The sequence below is a fragment of the Betta splendens genome, chromosome 5 (genome assembly GCF_900634795.4).
Source record: "Betta splendens chromosome 5, fBetSpl5.4, whole genome shotgun sequence".
NCBI classification, from domain to species: domain Eukaryota; kingdom Metazoa; phylum Chordata; class Actinopteri; order Anabantiformes; family Osphronemidae; genus Betta; species Betta splendens.
In genome coordinates this window covers 12,749,345-12,773,796 of record NC_040885.2, presented here as the reverse complement: position 1 = coordinate 12,773,796, position 24,452 = coordinate 12,749,345, and the positions used below count along the sequence as shown (strand labels likewise).

Here is a 24,452-nt window from a genome sequence, read left to right as displayed (position 1 = left end):
CATTTATATGAATTTATCTGTCATTTTGTGCATTTTCCTTTTTTTTACTCTTTTCATCACTTCCACTTTCAGTGGTTGGGGTCAAACTGGACCTGGAAGCCTGGACAGATAAGTTCAAGATACTCGCCAGCAACCACACAGACAATCGTCAAGGCTCTAATATGGTAAGATGTGAAAACACAAAGAGAGGCTCGTGCTGTTTGCGCTAACACGCTGACGTCTTGTGTCTCCGCGGCGCCAGTGTGGACCAAACAGGCCCTGTGAGATGGACTGCGAAGCCAACAGCGACGTGAGTGTTCCCGCACACGCTCCCCAAGCTTCCTCCCGTCAGCCGGACCGCAGTTAAGCGCCCCTGTTACCTTCTGTGTGCAGGATCTCCTGTGTTACTTAATCGACGACGGGGGATTCCTCATCATGTCCAATCAGAAGGAAGACTGGAACAAGGTGACCTCTCGCCACCTCTGGTTCACGCTGTCCCGCTTTGCGCTGCGGTCCTGAGCATGAACCTGTCCGTCCACAGGTGGGGATGTTCTTCAGCGACGTGGACCCCTTCCTGATGTACGCGCTCTACAACAACTCCTTCTACAACCGCAAGCAGTCGTTCGACTACCAGTCGGTGTGTGAGCGGATTCAGAACAGCGAGGCCGGAGCAGCGCCCAGAGGAGTGTTTGTGGTAGGAGCAGGACATGTTACTGAGGAGCCGGCATCCTTCACTGTCACGCCTTCATGTTTGCTCTGTTCCTGCAGCCCACCATCGCAGACTTTGTGAACCTGGCCTGGTGGACATCAGCAGCTGCATGGTAGGAGTTGGTGCTGCGGAGTCCGTTGTCTCTATTTTCATGCATTCAGCAATGTGCACCCCTCCTTCTCCGCAGGTCCTTGTTCCAGCAGTTCGTCTATGGCCTTGCTTATCGCAGCTGGTTTGTCACAGGTGGGTGCAAACAGGACTAGTTTCTGATCCGGTGTCACTTCCACTCAAACGTCGCTCACGTCAGACAAAACTCTGGACGTAATAGCGTTAAGCGCTTCTCAGCCACCGCTTCAATAAGCACATGACAGAATAATTAGATTTATGACAGCTTTACTGATTGTAACCTTGCAAAAGCAGAATTTGTGGCATTTTGTATTGGATTGATTTACACTGTACAGACCTAATGAAGAGGCCAGCGAGTGATTCTACTGTGGTTTGTGTTTTAGGATGTTTATCAATCTCAGTGTGGTTTTGCTGATAAAATAAAGCGTAATTAAACCGACCTCTTGCCACAGTGACTGATAAATCAGTCGAAGTGACTCGTGTGTGTGTGTGTGTGTGTGTGTGTGTGTGTGTGTGTGTGTGTGTGTGTGTGTGTGTGTGTGTGTGTGTGTGTGTGTGTGTGTGTGTGTGTGTGTGTGTGTGTGTGTGTGTGTGTGTGTGTGTGTGTGTGTGTGTGTGTGTGTGTGTGTGTGCGCTGATGCTGCAGATGAGGTGGACGCAGAAGGAATGGACTCCAAAGAGAGGAGCTGTGTAATGATCCAGACCCAGTACTACTTCAGTAATCGCACCAGCTCCTACAACATACTGCAAGACTGTGGCAACTGCTCCAGGTCTGCACACACACACACACACACACACACTTAAATATGCCGTGACAGGGACACAGTTACCGAGACAGATTCATCTTTCTGTTGGAGCTAATAAACTATGCTGATGATTAGGCCGTATCAGCTTTAATGAAATGGTCATATCATTGGCTAAATGAGCCTCATAAGACTGTCTCATGAATCTCGCTGATCCATTAGCAAATGAGCCTGTGCCGTAAGCGAACAGAGGGGAGCTGTTGACAGCGTCGTCTCTCTCCGCAGGCTGATTCATGCCAAGAGGATAAATAACACCAACTTGCTGTTCGTGGTGGCAGAGAAGGTGCCGTGCAGCACCTGCGACATAGAGAAGCTGTCGCAGGAGGAGGAGGAGTGTATCCTTTGTTTACTGCCTGATCACTGGACGACCTGCAGGGACCCACAGAGGTGGGATGTGGACGCCTCACATTCACGTCCAGGGTGTTTTAATCTGCACACTGTGGATTTATGCGCAGGCGTTTTCCCCAGTAGGAGCGCAGTGTGCAGGTGGGTAAAACGTAAAAAGCACCCGTTCAAAAGATGTTGATTTTCCTTAATTGAGTGGTTGCACAGTCAGAGAGGACAATCCGTGTGAAGAACTGGCCGTGGCGCGTTATCGAAAAGGGCCGTCCACCTGCTTCGACAACAACGTCGCTGTGAGCTCCTCTTTGACTTTTTCCCCTTTCACATCCTTTACATTTGAGACTCTTCTACAAAATAAGCTAAATTAATTATAAATATGAAACAGCTGTTTCCAGTGCAAGCTTTGGCCAGTTTACAGTTTAATCACAGTGGAATAAAGACGTTGGATGTGTTGTTGGTTAAAATGGGCAAATTGGGCAGTTGATGGCAGCAACCAAGCGTGGCAGGAGTGAAATGCAGCTTTCCACCAGCGTGTTTAATCCACTGGATGTGTAAATCCCATTGTTTTGTGTGTGCTCCTGCAGGAGAACACGTCGGACTGCGGCCGAGGCCACTCTTTCCGCCCGTGTCTCTACACTTTACTGCTCCTTCAGCTGCTTCTGCTTCATCCAGTCGTCAGCCCGCACATCCGCTCTCTACTGCATTAATCCTATTTTCCACCACTTTTAGTCGTCCCGAGCTTCTTTCCCGTCCAAAAAATCCATCCATCCAACCACCCCCCACCCCCACCCCCACCCCGCCTCTGACCCCCCTCTGTCTGATGTAGTCATAGGTAAAAATGGGACTTCCCGTCGCTAAGGCGGAAGCGCCACCCAGCTCGCTTCAGTTTGTGTCGCTTCGTGACGGCTGCCGGCGTGCCCTCGGGCCAGTCCACCTTCCTCGGCAGCAGGAGGCTCAAGAGCAAAAAAAAAAAACGGATCCCCCCCGCGACCCCTCCAACGAGCAGGCGAGGTGGAGGGGGCGAGCGAGGACGCGGCCGCGCCGCACACCTCCTGCCGCACAGACTGGAGAGACGAGTTCCCGCGTCCGTCGGTCAGACAGACGGTGGGACGTGGGCTTCTCTCCTCCATCTCCAGAGTCTCTGGCCTCCTGTCAGAGGCTGCGGACCATGCAGTCACTAACAGCCACCATAAAAGAAAAACAAGCGAAAAAAGAACTGTCAAGTATACAAAATGTCAAGTGTAATGCTACAGTGATGAGAATTCCAAGCATACAGTATATTTAGGTTTCAATATGAAAAGGAAGTCGTTAGGTGTTAACTTAAAATTAATTTATGCACTATATCTACTTGCCAAAATGAGATAGGCTTTCATGTGGTCTTATTTTTTATAGCCAAAGCACGGCGAGGAGGAGACTTTTGATGTAGAAACTGAACGCTCATTCATTTTGTGCAGCTCCTAACAACAGATTAGTGCTTTTAAAAGACCTCCACAGAGGATTATTGTAATTGCATCACGGTGATTGCATTTCCTGAAGTACTTTCCCTCTACGCCGCCGATCCGAGGCCGGCGCCCTCCGGCTCCGGCGCCGCTGGCTGCTGTAGAACATGAATCCGCGTCGGTCGCTCGTTGCGAGCGCTTCGTCGCCGCCGTGCAGTATTTTTCCTTTTACGATGCATCGACCGTCCCGACCTCTGGTTTAGACTGAAACACGGCCCCCGCGCGGACGCTCGCCTCTGCCAATCCTCCAGTAACCTCCACCAACGCTCCCAGCCGCACTCTGTTCTCTCACCCGGATCCCGTCCTCGTCTCCGCCTCTTCGTAGTTCCAGGTGTTTTTTTTTTTGGTGTGGTTCCCTTAGACTTTTGCTGTTTCAGCTACTCAAACCGTTCGCTGCTGGGGGATAGGGGCTTATCAACATTTCCAATAAAAGCGCAGAAGAGGCCACTAAATATGGGGATCGCGTTCTGAAGTAGTCTGGCTGGAATCCATCAGTCTGTCATCGGATCATTGCGATGTGTGACAAGTCATTTAGACTCCCGTGTTTAGGAGCCGCTCTGTTTCATAGTGCCTTGATGCACTTTTATTTTGAAAAGCATCAGCTGTACATGAGTAGAGCTACTGTATAGTACCTTTGTGAAGCCGCCGTCTTCGAGGCGTCGGACGACACGCGTCCATCACACGCTGCTCAGCTCCAGCTAAATGTGCCCGCCCTCCCCCGAGGCTGCTGAGCCGCCTGACTGCCATCGTATGGAGTTACTATACTGTTCCTTTACACAGCCATGTACAGGGCTGTACACTATCGGTAAACAGCGGCTCAACTGGCAGCGCAGCGTCTTTAGGGCCTCCTGACTGCTACAGTTCTGCCTGAAGCGTGTGTTTGCGTGCAGATGTGTGCGTTTACGTTAAAGCCCCTCAAAGGGAATGTGTTTTTGGGTGTGTGTGTTTTTTTTTTTTTTTTTTTTTTATGGAGTGAATGAGGGTTCACAGTTGTGGTACGGTTACACACCGTGGCTGTTTTCTCGTGTCGAAACAGACAAAATGTGGTGTTGTTGTGGAGAAAAAAAAGGGATTTCACTGAAACAAAACGAATCTATTTCCAGTCATCAGAGGTGTCTGAAAGAATGTGTCGTTCATTTGTCCTTTGTGTTCCACATGCAGCATAGTCAACAAAGCCTCTCTAAATGCCTTAGTATTGCAGAGCTCTGATGTTTCCCGTGGTCATGCACACTAACACAAGTAGATCCTCCACAGCGCCCACTCCACTGTTTCTCTGTGTCCTGCAGTACGTCCTATGGTGAGCTCTAATTTTGTATTTTTACATCCTGGAATGACTCGTTATCGATTGATGCCTGCTTGATCAACTGCTTGAAAGTGTGCGGAGGGTTGAAAATCCCCCCCCAAAAAAAAGAAAAACCCACAACTTTGACCTTGGATCTTCTCCACGGAGCCAAACCTCGGGCGGGAGGAGTCCCCGTGATCTAAAAACTCAACACATGTACAGTTCTTGGTACTGTCTGATGCGACAAACAGATGCCGGCACAGTGAGCGCAGCGCGGAGACGTGGCTCCAGGACGCAGCTTTACCTTTCTGGCATTTGTTTGTCTCTGTCCTGTGCCATCAATTCTGTCTGTATCTCCTGATTTCCACTGTCTGTAAATGAACGCTACACGTGCCTGTGGAAATGTACCCCCTGCAACTTCCTCTCTTTTCCTGACTTCGTATGCACACGGTCTCACACATATTCGTGACTATCTAGGCCTACACTTTGTGTATCTGCACCACACACACACACACACACACACAAGCAAGCGTTTAATGGCACTTATAAATGCCCATTTGGGAGATGTCAAGCACCAGGCAGAAGTGTAAGCCAAGGACGCCGCTTCCCGGGTGTGTTTTTTTTCTTTGTGAGCAGGTGGGATGTAGAGGCAAGCTCAGGGAGTGGGTCTCCACAGAGCAGCGCAGGCCCGTCAGAACCGAAGGTCAGGGAGGAATCATGTAGTGACATCTGCGTGTGAATCCCAACGGGCACACGTGATTTCTGTGATTTGACGGATTTCCTTTTGCCAAAAGATAGAAAAAAACAAAAAAGAGAAAAAAAAAAAAACAGAAAACCTGGACCAGCTTGGGGATGAGAGGGAGGGGCCCGCTTTCGGATCGAACCCAAAATAAGTAGAGGAGGGTTTCACGAAGCCCCGTCCTGACCCTCGCTGCATCTGTGTTGGTGCGTCTCTGTGGGAAAGACACGTGTGTATGTGATTCTGTAGTCTGTAGTCTGGTGCTATGTGACCATGTTTGACCAAGTGTGTGAAAAAATACCATTTAGAGGGAAAAAAAACAGTAAAACCAGTCCAATTTAAGTGAAGTTTAAAAAATATATAGGAATACAGCACTGTTGATAAGTTTGAGAAATGAAGTCAAAATGTTTGAGTTTTTTCTCCTCGTACGTCTGTGGGTGTGAATGTTCGTGTGTGCGGAAGATGTTGCTCCTTCTTTTCTGGGCGCTGGCCCACGTCACTCCATTCTTTTGTACAGATGAAGCTAAAAGAAAAGAAGAGGGCAAAATTTGTAAAATATTGTGTCTGTGATTTCTTGTAAAATATTTTCAAATTGTTTATTACAGAGAATCAGTTATTAAATAATGTTCATATTTTTCACTTCAAATCAGCTTGTGGCCTGTTTTTCAGTAGAACAGTTTATTCAGGTGCTTCAAATGGTAACTTGTGGTACAGTTTTATAGGAGAAGATCACAATCGTTAGACAATCATGTAAAATTATCAGTTTATTATTAAGAATGGAATGTGGAATATTGGTAGTGGCCACTTTATTAGGTACACCGGTACAGTTTGCATTAATCCAGTAGAGCAACTCTAACATCATTGTGCTTTTATGAGGTTATCGTTGTCATGAGGTTTCGGGGCAAAGTGGGTGCAGTCAGTTTTCATGTAGTGTAAAACCCAAACTGTGAAAATACTACTTTAATTTCAGCCTATTCAGGTCAAGGGGGTACTTCAAAAGTGCTAGTCATTAACAGAACCGGTCCATCTTTTCACGGTTTCCTCTCTTAACAGGAAAAGGTCAGTGTATTTCCAAAAAAAAATCTTCATTCATTTACTACAGATTTGCAGGAGAACACGTGGGGTCTGGTTCATTATTGGCGTGATTAAGCGGCGATGCGGACGGTTTGCAGTCTTCTGAGTGACCGGGCACCTTCTGATGCACAGGCGCTCACAGCGTCTGGAGGAAGTCCAGGACGGCCGCGTGCCAGGCGTCCGGGTCGTCCAGGTAGCACGGGTGCCCGGCGCCTCTCATCACCACCACGCGGTGCCGGGGCAGGTTGCTCAGGTTGCGGAGCGACACCTCCCCCAGCTGCGTGTCCTGGTCCCCGTAAACGATCAGCGCCGGGACCTGGAGGAGACGCCCGTCATTCCGGTTCTGCCTCCACATCAACACGACCCCCGCGTTAATAAAACGGGCCGTACCTTGACACTCGCGTACTGCTCCGGGGTGAACCTGTCGGTGCAGATGGGAGCGACGGGGACGTAGCCGCGCACCAGGGCTTGGTGCTGCATGAGGAAGGGGAGGGAGTACATCCCACTGAGCGACGGGCTCACCACCACCACGGGGCTCAGGCCCAGCTCCTCGCACACCTCCTTCAGGAAACCAGCGGGGGCCGGTTCCCCCACCGGCGCCGGGGCCTCTGCCGCCTTGGACCGACCGAGCCCTGTGTGAGACGGCGCGTTAGACGGACAGCGAGGGGTTTCTGGGTCAGCGTGGCCTCCACTCACACCCACCCGGCAGGTCGATGGCCACTGCTCGGCAGCCGGCTCTGGCCAGAGCCTCCAGGGTGCCGATGCTGAGCCAGTTCTCTGAGGAGAAGCGGATGCCGTGGAGCAGCAGGACCGACGCCCTCGCCTCCCCGGCGGCAGGTCGACTCTGCCGGTAGAAGAGCGGCGCGTTGCAGCTGCGCACCTGCACGCTCCCCTCCGTCGTCTCCACGGCCGACATCCTGCCGGAAGAGGCCGAACAGCTGTCAGTCACGTTTAACCAGCGTCGCCCAAAGAGGAGCTGGAAGTGGAATTATCTAGAGGTCATGAGGTGATCATCACATGCAAACCAGCAGAACCAGAACCAGAACCACGTGTGCAGCTCGCCCTCTGCACGTCGCAGGGAACCCTTGTACCTGAACACACCTTCTTCTGGCGCAGACTCGGGTTAATCATTGCCCGGTTTCCACCGAACACCCACCGACCATTCTGCGAAGTTTCCCCGTTTATTCCCCACGTTTGGTTGAAATAACACACTTTAAACGTGTCGTGCGGCGCCGTGGACTCGCTTCACGCGCGTTGTTACGCGCTGCGCTGTCGAAACTAAAAGTTCGCTCGTTGCGGACGAACTCCACGTCACGTGCTTTAATTCGTAGCATCGACTTCTTCAGGCTGTTCGGTCCGTCGTCGCGGTAGGAAACCACCCGCCTCGTCTCACCTGATGATGAAGCTTCGATACGAGCAGACGACGAACGAGCTGCGGTTTCACTTCACTCCCGGAAAAACGGCAGGAAACTGTAAAAAAAAAAAAAAAAAAAAAACCCGGAGTTTCTTCTAGTGACGTCTAGCGTCTGCGCGGAGAACTGGTTCCGCCGTCCGGAGTCGTGCGTGTGTGCTGGTTAATGGTTGACGAGCATCGAGCGGAGGCGTCGGGGACCCGGGGCCTCTGTTTGACTTAGGACTCGGTGTTCGCCTCGGCCTGGGTCGGGTTCAGGGTTTGCGTTATCCTTCAGAACCAGCTGATATTTGCTTTTATTTCAGGAGGACCTGACGACAAGCCTTTAATTCCGTTAGTCCTATAATAAAAAGACAAAACAAATAAGCTCGTCAAAGGATCTCATTCTGTGGATATATTCATTATCCAGAATAATTCGAGTTTCATCTGGAGCAGACAAACAATGAACCAGCTTTTGTCCTGTTTTCTCCTCACAGTCGGACTGGTCACTGGTAAGAAGACTTCATCATCTTCATCCTTGCTTTTAAAAAACGCTAAAACCTTCTGCCTTGTTTGTTTTAGAAGCATGTTTAGGTCACATGTTGTAAGAGTTACTGTCTATAGAAGTAAAGTCGGCGAATGAGCGTTAATGTGGCATTTTAAACGTCGTTTTGTGATTTTTGTTATTACCTAACATTTGTTCTGTAAATATACTGTAAGTTACTAGTTTGTTTGTGCTTTGCTCCCTTCACAAACCAGCAGCTGTGTCTTGGTCCAAAGGTTATTAGTGAACAGGCTCAGGCCCAAATGTCGCATCTGGTACCAGTGAGCACCTGTGTTCCAGTTCAAACTGCATCTGGGCCGATGCAGAAACAGAACCAGAACCCGCTTCAGCCGTGCTTTGCATCAACAGGGTACCGCAGCCCCCTGAATGACTTCCAGCGCTCCGAGGGCCGAGAGCTGGTTCCTACGTCCTGGAACTCGGCGCGAATGTCGTCGCTGCCGGGCCTGAACCTGGAGGACTGTGCCACGCGCTGCTCACAGTCTCTGGACTGCAGGTATCCACCTTAAGCCCCACGAAAACCACGGCCTGAGAGGGTTCTGATGGCTTTAACAGAGCTGAGATTCGTAACGACATGCGGAACGCACGGAGGCCATCAGGGTCGGAGCTGTTTTGCAGCGACACCAGAGGGTCCTTAACGACTCTGAATGCAAATGGACACTGTAAGACAATCCCTCAGATCTGGGCTCGTGATAAGATCTGTATTGAAGTCCAATGGGTCAGGAGATGTGAGCAGTCAGATGACCAGGCGTGATGTAAACGAATCAAGTTTAACAGGATTAACTAAACCACTTTATGGTAATGGGGCACACAAATACTGTTATTAGTCGCTCACAGAAGGTGAGAGGCAGCTGCGAATTATTCTGTCTCACACTCTCCTCTGCTTTCAAAGTTTGTGTTTTTTTCTTAAGAAAAGTGTCTGTTAAAATATAAAAAGCTACAAAAACATCCGCCTGCTTTTTGGAAAATCTGTTAGTCTTAAACCTGGAGCATAATAAATAAATAATTTATAAACAGCAGTGAAAAGGCTTAAACTGAAGCTGAGGCTGGAGGCCAAAACATTAATATAAGGATTATTTACTGCAGAAGTTGCTGTAATGGATTGAATTAGACTTCATAATAAAGTGGACATAAATATTCAATCTTAACCAGAATTAGTTTCAAACCTAGTTTGTGCCGCTTTGTGTCGTCGTCAGAGCGTTCAACTACGAGACCCGTCCCGCCGTCACCTGTAAACATCTTCCCTGGGTTGCCGACGGCGACAACGCAGAGGTGAAGAGGAACGTCAACTGTGACCTTTACGAGAAGAAGGGTAGGACACGCGTCACGAGCAACACTCTCTGTGTGTAACTGTAACAAACAGCCCGATGCTGGAGTCGGTTTGTGCTTCTGTTGCAGTGTACGTCAGGAAATGCATTGTGGGTAAAGGCGAGGACTACAGGGGGAAGGTTTTGACCACAAAGAGTGGCCTCACCTGCCAACAGTGGTGGTCCAAGTTTCCTCACGATCACAGGTGAGAAACATCCACATGCTGTGCACAGATCAACAGTTCTGGATCCTCTGGGATGTATTTTTAAAGCTGAATTTGGTCGCAGGTGGATCCCCTCGCCCGCCAACGGCCTGGAGCTGAACTACTGCCGGAACCCGGACGGGGACCGGATCGGGCCCTGGTGCTACACCATCGACCCCGAGCGTCGCTACGAGAGCTGCAACATCCCCCAGTGCAAAGACGGTTCGTAGCCGCGCCCAGATGCATGCTGGTCCGTGTGCGCCCGTGTGACGCGAGCCCACGTTCACCTTGCAGAGGTGTGTATGACGTGCAACGGGGAGGACTACAGGGGGCAGGTGGACCACACCGTGAGCGGCAGAGAGTGCCAGCGCTGGGACCAGCAGTACCCTCATCAGCACATCTACCAGCCTGAGAAGTACGGGTCCGCCACGGCCGCCATTTAGTCGATTCGCACCCTCATTCCGAGCCTCAGGTCAAAGTGAGGCGGATTCTGCGTCTCGTGTGTGTGTGTGTGTGTGTGACTGTTGGATACTCACGTTTCAGGTACCCTGATAAGAGCTTGGACGACAACTACTGCCGCAACCCGGATGCGTCGCCGGTGCCCTGGTGCTACACCACCGACCCGGAGGTGGAGCGGGAGAACTGCGAGATCAGCAAGTGCAGTAAGACGCTAGCGCTGCTGTTAGAAGCCAGTTGTGTGAGCGCACAGACCGCAGGAATGACTGAGAGAAGAACTAGAAGGTTAATTAAGGATTGAAATAATCATTATTGGAGATATTTTGATTGGATGCTGTTTTTTTATTGTTGTTGTTGTTGTTGTTGTTGCTTCGCTGTGGCGACATGTGAGCTGAATGTAGTCGATCCCCGTGGCAACAGGAGTCACACCGGAATTAAAGAGTCCCATTAAGTAGCTGTAATTAAATTTAGAGAAATCACCTTTTTGTTGTTTCTGCAAATGGCTCGCCACATTCAGGATTGCCCCCACAACTCTCCTTAATATGGCTGAAGTGAGCAGATGCTTGTCAGGAAGTCAAGCACCACATTGTTTCATAGGATTCCAGGTTAATTAAAGGTTAATTAAAACACCTTTTATTTATTTAATTTCTGTTTTTTGTGTGGCTTGTATCAGCTTCTAGTTTGGTGAACATTAGGAGAAAAGGGGTTTAAAAATGTTTTTAAAATCTAAATTTATAGAAGGTAGTTAACCACCTGTTAATCACAGTTAACCTGTATTTAGTTTGAAGGTATTAATCTTTATATACATAAAAAAATCAAAATCACTATGTTTAAACTTATTTGCTTATTAGGACTGCAACTATTTTTAAATTGTGTTTGCTGTGTTGGACTAATATTTAACAAATGTCGACTCAAACTCTGAACTTCAGGTACCAGGACATATATAAACAAAAAACCCAAACCAGGCATTTCAGCTTTCTCTAAAATGTCAACATCGGTTGCGCAACACTGGGATTTTCACAGAGCAGAGATCATCGTGTACTGAACGCCTGTCGAACAGCGCCGCCTTGTGGCGTAGTTAGAAAAATAAACTTGGTTAAAGATAATTAATGTTCCTACACAATATACAATATTTATTATTATTATACACACACATTTTTTATGGTGCTTGTAGCTAAAGATAACACATTACTACTTTATACTAAGACAAATAAATACTTTTTACATTACATATGTTTGTATGTGTAGTGCAGTATTGAATGTGAATTTGTTTCAAATCCCCAATAATTTCAATCAAAGGATTAATTCATGAACCATTATTCTTATAAAAGAATATCCTCATTAAATACTGCAAACTGGGAACCTAACACTAACCATGAATCCCTGTTCATCTTGAGACACTAATTTGCCCCTTCTGTCCAGCTGAGGTTCTTCCCGAGAAACGTCAGCGCTCGAGCTTCACCACCAAATGCTTCCGTGGGCGCGGGGAGGATTACAGAGGAAAAGTCAACGAGACCACGTCCGGCATCCCCTGCCAGCGCTGGGACACCCAGCATCCTCACGAGCACCCCTTCTACCCCAACACCTACGAATGCAAGTGAGTGAGGAAGAGGAGGAGGAGGTCCGTGGATCTGCGTGATCGCTGCTCACCGTGTTCCACCTCGTTAGGGGTTTGGAGGAGAACTACTGCCGCAACCCGGACGGGTCGGAGGCTCCGTGGTGCTTCACGTCCGTGCCGGAGATGAGGACCGCGCTCTGCCTGCAGATCAAACGCTGTGCAGACGACATAGAAGCCGAGGGTTCGTGTCTTTGATTGCGATTGAGTGGTCAGAATCGAAATGTGATGAAATGGCTACAACAACCTGTTCACGTAAAGGAGCAGGAAAATGTTGAGAGAGCTCAAATGCAGTGACTAAATCTTCTCTGTAAGCATTGATGTGCATGTACTTTATATAAGATAGGGTCACTCACATCTGTGCATTAAGATATGCACAAATATGAGAGGATATTGTGCTGTTAAACTTTTCTTTTCAGATTGCTATCAAGAAAATGGAAAAAACTACAGAGGAATGGTTCGCAAAACCCGTAAAGGGATCACCTGCCAGAAGTGGAACGTCCACACGCCTCACCAGACAAAGTAGGCTGAGCTGTGGAGTCACGGCCAAATGAGAGCGCTAACTATGCAGCTATTTTGTCCCCATCACTCATATTAAAGACAAAATCAAGCAGTGTTTTTTAGGGTATTATGAAGGATTCCAGCAAGTGGGAAAGTTCCAGTGTCCATTTGGGCTAATGAAAGATTTGCTCACCAATAGAAACAGAAGAATGACTTTCATTTTCCAGGATCAACCCAAGGACACATCCTGAGGCTAATCTGACTGAGAACTACTGCCGTAACCCAGATGGGGACCAGCATGGACCCTGGTGCTACACCACCGACCCAAAAACCGAGTTTGACTACTGTGCCATTAAGCAGTGTGGTACAGAACCACTCATCCATTGTTTTAGTGCCACGTGTGCTGGAAATGCATCAACATGACGACTTATTTCTTGGTGTTTTGAACAGCTGGAGAGAAAGTGTCCCTGACTCAAACAGTGGGTCAGTCTCTGAACCATTCTGAAGCAAGTCGACCGCAGGCCTCCTCGTCTCGTGGCTCCAACAGTAACGCGCCGTCCTTCTTCCTCCTCCACAGAAAAGGTGGAGTTCAGCGAGTGCGGGAAGCGAGACGACCGCAAAAATCCCAGGACGCGCATCATCAACGGGATTCCTGGGAACTCTCCGTGGACAGTGAGCCTCAGAGACAGGTGAGGCGACGCCGTGAGCCCACGCACGTGACCAACGCGCCGCCGTCTGTGTGACCCCGGTCCCTGTGTGCAGGAAGGGAAATCACTTCTGTGGAGGATCCCTGGTTGACGCCAGATGGGTGATCAGCACCAAGCAGTGCTTCTCCTCATGGTAAGTGCTTCGCTTTGACGTCATAACTTCATATATGAGCACAACAAAAGATGTTCCACGTTTCTAACACCCTTTTTACTGTAATAGTACTTTAACTGCATTTCCACGTGTACTGCACGCCTGCACAGCTACGTGGACCTGCCCGGGTACTCGGCCATGATGGGAACGCTGTTTCGGGATCCGAAAGAAGGAGAACCCGGCAAACAAACCATCCCCCTCACCAAGATCGTCTGCGGCCCCTCAGAGTCTCAGCTGGTCATGCTGCAGCTGGAATAGTGTGTACACACACAGGCACATGCATACACACACACACGCGAGCGCGCATGCACACCATCCATCCATCCACACACACACACACACACACACAGAAGCACGCGCATGCACACCATCCATCCACACACACGCACGCACACACACACACACACACAGGTCGGCCCATCTGACTCTGTTCCTTCCGTAGCCCCGCCCAGTTTAACGAGCGCGTGTCTCAGATCTGCCTTCCTCCTGAGCGCTACATTGTTGCCGAGGGCACGGACTGTGAGATCGCAGGATGGGGTGAGACAAAAGGCAAGTAGCATCCGCTGGAAACGAAGGCTTGACCTGGTTTGCTTCCACACTGCAATATACTTTTATATTCATTACCCTCTTTTATAATCTTCTTAAAGGGACCGGAAACGAGACTGTCCTCAACGTGGCCCACGTTCCAGTTTTAAGCAACAATAAATGCAACAAATACTTCAGAGGTCGTGTGCGTGAGAATGAGATGTGCACATCATCTTTCCAGGGTGGAGTAGGAGCCTGTGAGGTGGGTGTCCATGCAGCGAACGCATAGCTCCAGTCTGTCCCATTCACATTCATCTGATCTCACTGATTATTATTACACACACTACCTGCCGATCACTTCATACCAAAGCTAGAGCCTTACAGGCCCCGCGTGAGCCCTGACCTGCTGTTTGGTGACTCATGGTATCGTTACACTGATCAGCTGCTGGCGTTGGCTGAACACGCGATGTGTCAAACTCTGCCTCCGATGAGCAGGAATCACGCAGTGATGTTTGGAAAGTTGATCATCATCCTATTAATCATAATCCCGATGATGAAAAAAAAATATTTTGATGATGACAATGGCTGTAAGCAAAAAAGAAGCGTCCGGCTATTTATAAGCCTCTATGATCTAAAGACAGACACCGTTGGGATAATGGAGGCGAACTAGACGAGCCGTTTCCAAGCGCAGCGCTGACAGTCAGTCATAACAGAGACGAATAATGACCCCAGAGTGCTGTTCTGTGCCTGCAGAGAGACTACGGGGGCCCGTTGGCGTGTCAGAACAGGGACTGCTGGGTCCTGGAGGGCGTGATCATACCCATGAGGCGCTGTGGACACCCAGGGCAGCCCAACATCTTCATCCGCGTCTCCGTCTATGTGGACTGGATAAAGAAGGTCATGGAGATGGACAAGGACCAGGGACTGACTGGGACGTTGTCAGACTCTGTTTGAACAGTGAACTATTTGCATGTTGTTCATCACAGTTATCTTTCATTGTTGCTATTAAATTAATATATTAACCTTTACAATTTCTTTATACCCGTTTGCAGCACATCTATTCAAGTGCAGCTCATTTATTCAAATATAGCAGCAATCAGTAGGCGTCCGTCAGGGTCTCAGGCTGCAGCGAAACTTCACTAGACAGAATGAGCCGACGTGCAAACAAAGTCATCTTTATTCAAATGTAGTCATCATGTAATGCACGAGCAGCATCTAAGACAACGCTCTAACGCTGCAAAAAGCTATCAGAGCATCCATCCATCCATCCATCCATCCATCCATCCATCCATCCATCCATCCATCCATCCATCCATCCATTCATTCATTCATTCATTGATCCATCCATCCATCCATCCATCCATTCATTCATTCATTCATTCATTGATCCATCCATCCATCCATCCATCCATCCATCCATCCATCCATCCATCCATCCATCCATCCATCCATTCATTCATTGATCCATCCATCCATTCATCCATCCATCTATTCATTCATTGATCCATCCATCCATCCATCCATCCATGGATGAATAGATGGATGAATAGATGGATGATCTATTCATCCATCTATTCATCCATCTATGCATCCATCTATGCATCCATCCATCCATCCATCCATCCATCCATCCATTCATTCATTGATCCATCTATGGACTCCATCCATCCATCTATCTACGCATCCATCCATCCATCTATCTACGCATCCATCCATCCATCCATCCATCCATCCATCCATCCATCCATCCATCCCTTATCACCACCATATGCTCTCATGTGCTCACAGCTGTTACAGTGAGGCAGCATATTTTGTTATTTGAGGATGCCTGTGAATGGAGAGTAGGAGTGCTGGGCTTGGTTGTTATTGAAGGGGGCAGTGGGGTGGGGGGTGGTCTTACAGCACAGTTCCCTGGATATGCACCCTTTACCACAAAACTGTACAGCTCCCCTCCTCTCGCTGGCACTGAATGCAGCTCCAGAATACCTCCTTTGCCCCCAGCCTCTAAAGAAATCCCTCCTCTGCCTGTCTTTTGATGCCTGCCCCCACCTCTAAAGACATGCCTTTGTGCCTTATGCAGAACTGTATGCGCTGCACATTCTTTCTAGTTCTATAGGAGGATTTTTATAACCCAGTCCTGATGAGCCCACGGAATTCAGCCTAAATAAACCTCAAGATCAGAGTCTGACCGAATCTCCGACGCACACCAGCCTGCAGAGGGCCGCTAAGTGCTTTCTCTGGCACACACACACACACACACACACACACACACACACACACACACACACACACACACACAAACACACACACACACACACACGTCGTCTTTTTTTGTCTTTTGTCTGGAACAATCACATCTACTGACATTTTGTTATTGCAGTGTGTAGATGAAACTGGGACTGAAGTCTAGACTGTGTTCTCTAACTGATGACGGACAATTATCTGTCTGCATCTATTAAAAATAGCAGGTAGACGGTTATGATTTTAGTGTCATTGTGTTGACTTACATTCAGTAAAAATTCTAGGAAATGACTAATCAAATTCACTTATGACTACTTGTTCTGAGCAAGTGCTGCCAAAATGCTTCTGGGAAATAATTTGTAATAAACGCTGCTACACAAATATGCAAATGTTGTCTTTGTTTTGCTGCTTTATGCATTTCATAGTAAAGACCTGGGAAATCGCGTGGGGGCTGAATGACACAGACGGTTTGCATATTCAGATTCACGCTACGCTTGTAAACGCATCAGTGTCACTTCACTGGATTTTCAGAGTGAGTCGTTGAATTTCAATGAAACTGACACGTGGAGCTGTTCCCGTTTTCTTGCTTCCACCTCAACGTAAGGCTGTACGTGGAGTTGGGCTCATGCCAGCGCACTCACCTGACATGACTCCAGCTTTAGCCGCCCCTGGAATGTGTGCTCACATTCACGTTCAAATGACAAGATTTCAACCAAATGGAGCACAAAAAATAAAACAAAATTAAAAAAAAAAAAAACATGAACATTCACTTTTTAATTATCCACTTATTTTAAACAATGCATTCAAAAAATAATAAAACTGAGTTTGTGAGTAGGGAAAGTTTTCACCTTCCCCTTAAATACACAGCCCTCCACACTTTGCTGTAAAAAACCCCATGTGATATTTAAGTCCTTTTTTGTGACTTATAGTAAACAGTACAACTAAAACACTGTAGGCGGGGAGATAACAGCAGGGAGAGAGAGTGAAACCTACGCGGACGGTGCGATCTTACCGTCACTCTCACTGCAGCGAACCCTTTCCTGCCTTCTGCGGGGAACTTCCCAGCCCCTGGACCCCACTCAGGGAACCCCGGAACCAGGCTCTACCCTCCGTGGTGCCCGTCTCCCTCTCTCTCTCTCTCCGTCTCTCTCCCCTCTCAAGTGGGTGGTCCGGTGCGCGTTGCGGGGCGGGGTCCTGCGTTTCAACCCTCCTTCCCTCCTCGCTCTTGCTTGAAACATGCTTTAATAGAGAAAGTATGCAATGCAAACTGCTGCGCTACCACCCCCCCATTATACTGCAACTGGGGTATTCGTGACTGGACGTCTGGGGGATCACACACATTTCCGATTAGAGGAGGAGAGCGAGGGAGAGAGAGAGAGAGAGAGAGAGAGAGAGAGAGAGAGAGAGAGAGATTACCCTTTCGTTTCAGCCAATGAGGCGGTCGATACACTAACATTTTCATAGTTGTGCAGCAGCACAAAGTGAGCCGTCTGTGTGCGGACGTCCAGGTGAAGCCGCAAAGCGAGTCTAGGTAAGTTGTGCAGCGTCTGCGCTCGTCGCGTTGCGTTTGGCGCTGCCCGCGCGGACAGAAGCACTCGGGCTGAACACGGAGCCTATAGCCTGAACGTATGTGGGCTATATGTGTCCACACTGGTTCGGGGAGCAGAGCTTTTGCACCTGTGTTGCCTGCCTTTGTCCCTCATGGTAAAGTTCCCGCACATGGTGTGTGTGTGTGTGTGTGTGTGTGTGTGTGTGTGTGCGCGCGTGTCGCCGGACCTGTTATCTCTCCGAGATCCAAAACATTTGCGATTGCGCAAGTGATGGAAGCAGGGGGATGTTGTGCGGTGACCGCCGACTTTATGCGTTTAAACACTGATGGCCTCGGCTGTCGTTTTCCAGTCAAACATGTGCCAGTCGCCTCAAATCAAGTCGGGATCGCGTGGATCCATTGGTTCGCGTCGCGTGTGCGCCACGCATCTTTATTTTAAAGCCCGCAAACGAATGTATATCTCACTTTTACTCCTGCAATTGCCGCCCATATGCAAAAAGTACATTCAGTCCCGTACTTGACTGCCATGAGTGCTCGTTGAGCGGACGGGCTGCCGCTGCTGCGGCTGCGGGAGTGCGGGACGCCGGCTGGAAGGCGTTTAAACGCCACCGAACCACGTCGCGCGTCCCGTTTCTGCCGGAACGTACTTTTCTCACATTGCTCCGACTTTCCTGTTGGAGCGCGGCCGTTCTGATGGGACGTGTTGGCAATTAGCGTGTGGCACATTCCTCGCACCGCCAGGCGTTGTGGTGCACGAGCAGCACCGGCTGGAGCCAAAAAGTCAGTGGATCGGGTAAATAATTAAGGAGCAGGTAAATAAACCCACAACAAACGTGCAGTGATCACTGAGCGTGTGTGTGTGTGTGTGTGTGTGTGTGTGTGTGTGTGTGTGTGTGTGTGTGTGTGTTTGGAAAACGTCACTTGAGCTGCAAGTACAACAACAGGAGATGGATCAAGCTATAAAGCATTCAGAATTTTGAAGTTCTGTAACTTGTTGAGTAAAATGTCCCAGTGAAGCAAACTACAGCAGGTCACAGGTTGACTGGTCCTGGATCTGTTCATGATAAAACGAGCTGTTAGACTTTTACCACTGGACATTGTGAATATTTTTAGGAAAATGTTGACAGATACAGGTGTTTTTAATCATTTTAATTCTAGATACTGGGGTTATAAAATGGCAGAAACTGTCATTATTTAATACATTTTTAAAGGCTGTACAAACACAGACATTGAGTTTAGTGTCACATATGAGACAACAAATCCTCAAAATGAAGAAGCTCATACCAGAGATTGATTGCTATTATTGATTTTTTTTAATTATCCAAATGTTTATTAAGTTCAAAAGAAATCATAAAACTGAGACAAATAAGCTAAATATTACTGTTTTTTAGCACTTTGCTGCTTTGCAATGATTGCTTTCATCCTTTGCCACCGAGGACACTTTGTAGCCGATCGTGTTTGTGCGCTACATTATTGTCAGGGCTTTTTTCCAGCTCCAGTCGTAGCAGCGTCGCCACGCCTACCGCACGCACAAATCCATTGAGAAATAGCTCACAGAGGGCAGATGGAAAGACGGCGTACAGTGAAGCAGACGCGGCTTTTGGACGGTAGATTGAGTTGTGAATATCTGTGCTACTTTTAGGCACTGCACACCACTCTCAGGTTTCCCTGCATTTGCCAGATCCCCGTCTGTGTTCCGATGACCCTGGTGCCAAGGCTTATATACAAGCAGTTCCCACGCTTGCTCTTGGAAAAGGCTCCTCCGTGATTCCGAATTCTGCTCTCATTGATGCATTAAGCACAGTTTGAAACCCGCTGAAGTAATCGTGCAAAATGGAAAACATGCGAAGTAGAGAAATGGGGCTTTTTATCCCACAACACTCCGGCGATGAGTCCAGAGTTGACATTGATCCCCCTCTCTTTGCGCTCGTCTCCAGCTCCTGATACTCAGGTCTTTCTCCTCTTCGGGCCCGCGAGGCTGCTCCCGCCCCCCGAGCTTTGATGCCCACACGTTTTGAGGCAGGTGCACAGACACAGGCATGAGTAACAGTGGGACCAGAGAGCCGTCTCCCCAGCCCAGCACGGCCCAGTCTCCTCCTGAGCCCCAGCGCCGGGGCAGGGGTCGGCCCCGCAAGCAGCAGCAGGTGGGACCCCGCTTTCAGCTGATTGGACCCGTTTGACTGTGTCGTTAAAGTCATTCAATATCAGAATGTGTGGAAGTAGAGTGGAATTATTGGCTCTACATCCGTCTCCACAGGAGCCCGTTGGGCCGCCGACTCCAAAGCGACCAAGAGGACGACCCAAAGGCAGCAAGAACAAAGGGCCCAGAGCTGCACTGAAGGTTGAGACCCGTCGGAGATACGAAATTATTAGAAATTTGTTTGCCAATTTTTTTTATAATCCTGAACATGGTTGTCATGATTTTGTGTCAAACCACAGAACTTAAAATAAAATAGAGCACAAACTATGTCACTGTATATAGTTTGACAAAAAATCAAGTTGAAATCGGAGGACGTCAGGAAGTCTGTGTTGTCTGGAGGAGCAGTAGCTGTGCCCTCGCTGGCAGCGCTCCATCAAATCAGGAGACTTGGAGGAGCAGCTCGTGCATTTTGCCCTGATTTAAACGGCCGCGTCAGCTGTTTTGTCCCTACATGTGAAAAAAACAGAGTCGGGTCAAACGATTTCATTATTTATGTGATTTTTAGATGATATTAAAGCGCCAGAACATAAATATATGTACTCTTACATGTTGACACACAGGTCACACAAATTGTGGACGTCAAATTGAATCATAATTGTGGCTCCTGAGAGAAATGTTCCCCGTGGACCTGAAACGGCTTAGAAGAGAAACAAACTGAACTGTTTTTAATGGGACCTGCTTGTTAGAATTTGAGCCTCTCTCTTTCTCCATTCGACCGTTTTTTTCCTCAGAAAGTCGAGCCTGTCGGCGAGAGACGGCCGCGTGGGCGACCGAGGAAATGGGTATGGAGCAATCATTTACACTTCCAGACGCCACCGGGTTAATCGTCAATGTGCACTGGTTCACGTCTCATCACGCTCATGTTTGTGCTTCTTCACCCCACAGCCCCAGAAAGTAGTTCAAGAAGCACCTGAGGAGCAGCAGGTGAGGAAAAGGGAGGGTGAGGGGGTGAGAGGGTGGGGCAGTTTTGTTCTGACGTAGCCACGCGTTTCCCCAAATGACAGATGAAACTGAAGCAAATGTGACTGAGCAGCAGGTCTGAGGATTTAAAACCGATCCCGGAGGCGCCTTCGCTCCTTTCACCTGTTCATATCATGTTACCTTTGGACCAACGCCAGTTACGTTAATGCTGGAGCTTCTCGAGCTGATCAGAGGTCTGTGTGTGTAATGGCTCCTCACTGAGGGCCCATGGAACAGCACTCACCACAGCGCGTGTTGGTTGTTGACCAGCGTAAACAAATGCACGTGTCTGAATGATTCCAGTCACAACTTCATCCATGAGGATGGAGGACGTTGTCTTTGTGCAGACAACTTTTTTTTTTTTTTTTTTGCAAATACTTTTGCAGCGTATCTCTCTCTGTATATAAACATACGTACATAAATTGCATTCGTACACTAGTTTTAGTTCGCATTTCGCCCTCGTTCTCTGTGTGACGCGGATGCGACGGGTTCTAGGAAACGCGCGGATGCCGGTGCGATTCCCCAGGCACGCCAGGCACGCATCCTCCCGCGGCATCCAGTTCTGGCGAAGCTGCGCTGCACCCCGTTTCTCAGAAAGCTGGCTCGGCGCAGCCGTGGCGCTGGCGTTTCAAAGGGAAGCCTTGCACAAGAGTTGGCGGCAGAGCGGCCGCTCGCGTTCGCTCGATGCCCCTCGTCCGCCTTATCGCATCCTCCCCAGCGAGCAGTTAGTCAAAGAGGTTATGATGCTTCAAGAACTGAAACCGTTGAGACAGACTCCCTTTCTCAGACACGCACATGAAGGGGAAGAATGAGTCAGTGTAAAGAGGGGAAACCTGATCTAACTGTTCTCTTCCTCTGTCTTCTTGGTTTCCTGACATAACCGTCATGTTCCTCACTTCTCTGGGTCTGACAGCTGGACCTACTTCTCCACACGCGATCACAGTCTCAATGAAGTTTTTACACTCATTTGCTCGCGGGCCCGTTCTACTATTGATTCAGTGCTTCGCGTGTAATGAGTCACTGGACTGATTGTGGTCCCCTGCTGTTCCAGGGCCCGTCGGAGGAGGCCGAGGAGGGCCCGTCGCAGGCCGAGCCCTCGTCATCTCAGGTTCCAGCCCAGGAGGAAGGGGAGTAGTGGGACAGCTACCTCAAACAAAGCGGGGTAAAGCCTGGCTCCTCGTCTACGACGGGGACTCAGGAACACACACATAAATCAAAACGAGACAAGAGAGATCAGACTTTAGTTTCTTCTCCAGCGGGATTTTCTTCAGATCTGATGTTGTACCGGGAATATGGCGATTCGCGAGTTCGGTGAACAGACTCCGTTTTAAAGAATTTGATGGTTATCAGTGACATTTAAAGGAAATAGATGTTGGGGAAATAACTTTCACGTCTGCGTGTTCAAAATGCAGCCAGAAGCCGATTAGCTCAGCTTAGCACAAAGTCGAGAAGCAGGGAAACGGCCGTCTGCCTCAGATGGACGTCCACAATCTACCTACTAACATCCACTAATATCTCTCTATTCTATTTAATGTGTAAAAAGGTGTAAAAAAAAAAAGGTGCATCTGAGTTTTAAAGATCAACTGTTTGTTATCGCTAAGCAGAATCCACCCAGCTGTTTCCCTGAACTTCCAGTCCTTTATGCAAAGCTGCTACTGTGAAGCATATTTTCCAAAAAAAAGGCCTATTTCTTTAAACCTAACTTATTGAAACGTGTTTCTAACTCATGAAATCGGAGCAAGACGTTGACTTTTTTTTTTTTTAGCAATGTTACAAATAGACACACGCGCTGACGCTCTTATTGTGAAAGTAGATGTGAAGGGTTTCGTTCCAAAGTGCAGGATCTGACTGAGCTCAACGCTCGAAGGCAAACGTGAAGGACGGCATTGGCTCGAACATCAGTGCGAGCACAAGACTGTTCATTATCCTGGTGAAATGAATCATTTTCCTACCAAGCAGTAGCTTGTTTAGGACCGGCTCAGTTGGATTTGTCGTTTTGGAAAGACACCTTTCATAAATACTGTAGTCAACAACCGTGTTGACGTGTCATTTTGCCACACTCAGGATTTTACTATTACAGTGCTTTTACACCATATCGAAACCTCAGGTACAAAAGTATTCAGGAAAGCGTTGTCAGTCTGCTCCGTAATAATTGTTGTGCGGTGTTTGTTGTGTTTCTGATCTGTATTTGACATTACCAGTATGCCTTGACACAGAGACCTCATGTAAACCTCAGTTAGACGCTCTCCTTCTACCTCAGTAACACGCAGGACAGACGATCACCAGCAAACGGATCCTCGTATGAGGTTCACGTATGACGTACAACACAGGCACGCGGTTTCAGCTCCACACGCAAACACGGGCACGTCACGCTCCAGCAGAGGAGTCCAACAAAAAGCAGCGGGGTCATTTTTAAAAACTGTAAAGTGAGGTTTGTTCCCACGGGAAATAAAACGCAGCCCATAGTTTACAACAACTTGATGAAATACTTGCTTTTTAGGTGTAGTTTGAAATATTAGTTGAATTATTTTTGTCTTTCTTTTTGGCAGTTTTGTTACTCCTTTCTGATTTTTATTACATCATGTGTTTTCTGACTCTTACACTGTAAATTGTATGTGTGACACTCTCTTAATTCATGTGATATGAAAGGAAGGGCAGCAAAAAACCTCGCAGTGCAGAAATAAATGACAGGTATTACTTTGAGAGAATCACTAACGAAATTGTGGGTAATAACTAAATAAAAAAGGACAGAGAATATAACTTTTACATTATGTATTAGGTGGCATCTATGTACTGTAGATGTAGCAGCAAAACCTTTTTACTTTGTATGTTTTCTCTTTTGTTTTGTTTGTCTGAGCGACCGTCTTCCATTAAATAACAACCCATTCATAATTTAGTAGTTTTTAAACTTGGCAACTAAAATGTTGGATTTGTTTTTAATGTGGCTTTGGTCGCTCTGTTTAGTCTGACAGTGACTAAAGCAGCCTGTGTGATTAGATTAGGAGCGAACTCACACTCAGATTAACTTTTAAAGGCGCACATTTGACCTGTGAACCAATAACCATTTCCTCCCATACGACTAGAGATCTCAGAGATATTGTTTTTGTGTAGCTTGACTAATTGTTGTGTGTTTTTAAAAAAATCAAAGAGACATAGATGACTTGACTTTTACTGATTGAGATTTCAGCACTTAAACCGATGGACAGCTCCAAGTTATTATGCTGTTCCATGACGCGCGGTTGACATTTATCTTACATATCACGTATTAGTTATTACATAAACTTGAATATCACCAATCATTTACTGTATATATATATATTCTTCTCTAGAATGTGCTTATTTTATCACTGATATGTTGCATCCCAATAATTCTATGTACTTCAACATTGTTTACTAAATTGCTACCAGATGAGCTGAACCTGTTTATGGACATGTGTCCTCTTGATCAACTGCATTGTCTGGAGTTGTCGCTCTCTGGACTACCTCTGGGGAAGAGAAAACACGCCTGGGACGTCTCTGAGGAGAACCGTTC

General features: G+C 47.9%; 4 protein-coding genes across 14 annotated transcripts in view; 3 read left to right on the top strand and 1 right to left on the bottom strand.

Annotated features, from left to right (window-relative positions):
- The window catches only part of cacna2d2a (calcium channel, voltage-dependent, alpha 2/delta subunit 2a), a 95,225-nt gene extending 89,100 nt beyond the window's left edge, over nucleotides 1-6,125 (top strand). For all 4 annotated transcript variants that reach the window (XM_055509036.1, XM_029149702.3, XM_029149704.3 and 1 more), the window contains 10 exons: nucleotides 73-164; nucleotides 242-289; nucleotides 373-444; nucleotides 521-673; nucleotides 748-800; nucleotides 876-931; nucleotides 1,461-1,584; nucleotides 1,843-1,952; nucleotides 2,170-2,252; nucleotides 2,544-6,125. In XM_055509036.1, coding sequence (XP_055365011.1) covers nucleotides 73-164; nucleotides 242-289; nucleotides 373-444; nucleotides 521-673; nucleotides 748-800; nucleotides 876-931; nucleotides 1,461-1,584; nucleotides 1,843-1,952; nucleotides 2,170-2,252; nucleotides 2,544-2,666 — 914 coding nt within the window. In that variant the 3' untranslated portion in view covers nucleotides 2,667-6,125. The remainder of the gene's footprint in view (nucleotides 1-72; nucleotides 165-241; nucleotides 290-372; nucleotides 445-520; nucleotides 674-747; nucleotides 801-875; nucleotides 932-1,460; nucleotides 1,585-1,842; nucleotides 1,953-2,169; nucleotides 2,253-2,543) is intronic.
- Nucleotides 5,812-8,095, bottom strand: abhd14b (abhydrolase domain containing 14B). 6 transcript variants are annotated; one of them, XM_029149719.3, is made up of 5 exons: nucleotides 7,655-7,998; nucleotides 7,256-7,529; nucleotides 6,944-7,185; nucleotides 6,672-6,869; nucleotides 5,812-6,002 (listed from the first exon to the last, which is right to left on the bottom strand). In XM_029149719.3, exons 1-4 carry the CDS (start codon nucleotides 7,682-7,684, stop codon nucleotides 6,690-6,692), a joined length of 726 nt encoding a protein of 241 aa, XP_029005552.1. In that variant the 5' UTR covers nucleotides 7,685-7,998; the 3' UTR covers nucleotides 5,812-6,002; nucleotides 6,672-6,689. The 6 variants fall into 6 exon arrangements, with proteins under 6 accessions (XP_029005552.1, XP_029005554.1, XP_029005553.1 ...); XM_029149721.3 differs by lacking the exon at nucleotides 5,812-6,002 and having other exon boundaries at nucleotides 6,138-6,869; nucleotides 7,256-7,470; nucleotides 7,947-8,095; XM_029149720.3 differs by lacking the exon at nucleotides 5,812-6,002 and having other exon boundaries at nucleotides 6,138-6,869; nucleotides 7,256-7,470; nucleotides 7,571-7,992.
- A 96-nt stretch (nucleotides 8,096-8,191) lies between these two features.
- On the top strand, nucleotides 8,192-16,592 carry mst1 (macrophage stimulating 1). The gene is made up of 18 exons (XM_029149710.3): nucleotides 8,192-8,455; nucleotides 8,857-9,001; nucleotides 9,702-9,817; nucleotides 9,904-10,018; nucleotides 10,101-10,237; nucleotides 10,310-10,430; nucleotides 10,559-10,677; nucleotides 11,894-12,068; nucleotides 12,140-12,270; nucleotides 12,506-12,608; nucleotides 12,815-12,951; nucleotides 13,038-13,070; nucleotides 13,165-13,276; nucleotides 13,350-13,427; nucleotides 13,556-13,702; nucleotides 13,888-13,994; nucleotides 14,093-14,232; nucleotides 14,724-16,592. Exons 1-18 carry the CDS (start codon nucleotides 8,407-8,409, stop codon nucleotides 14,922-14,924), a joined length of 2,166 nt encoding a protein of 721 aa, XP_029005543.1. The 5' UTR covers nucleotides 8,192-8,406; the 3' UTR covers nucleotides 14,925-16,592.
- Nucleotides 16,593-17,494: 902 nt separating this feature from the next.
- Nucleotides 17,495-23,811, top strand: si:ch211-161c3.6 (high mobility group AT-hook 2b). Of its 3 annotated transcripts, none has more exons than XM_029149728.3 (6): nucleotides 17,495-17,742; nucleotides 19,698-19,904; nucleotides 20,018-20,101; nucleotides 20,692-20,742; nucleotides 20,846-20,884; nucleotides 21,972-23,811. In XM_029149728.3, exons 2-6 carry the CDS (start codon nucleotides 19,800-19,802, stop codon nucleotides 22,053-22,055), a joined length of 363 nt encoding a protein of 120 aa, XP_029005561.1. In that variant the 5' UTR covers nucleotides 17,495-17,742; nucleotides 19,698-19,799; the 3' UTR covers nucleotides 22,056-23,811. The 3 variants fall into 3 exon arrangements, with proteins under 3 accessions (XP_029005561.1, XP_029005562.1, XP_029005563.1); XM_029149729.3 differs by lacking the exon at nucleotides 17,495-17,742 and adding an exon at nucleotides 17,771-17,915; XM_029149730.3 differs by lacking the exon at nucleotides 17,495-17,742 and adding an exon at nucleotides 18,188-18,572.
- Nucleotides 23,812-24,452: the final 641 nt, after the last annotated feature.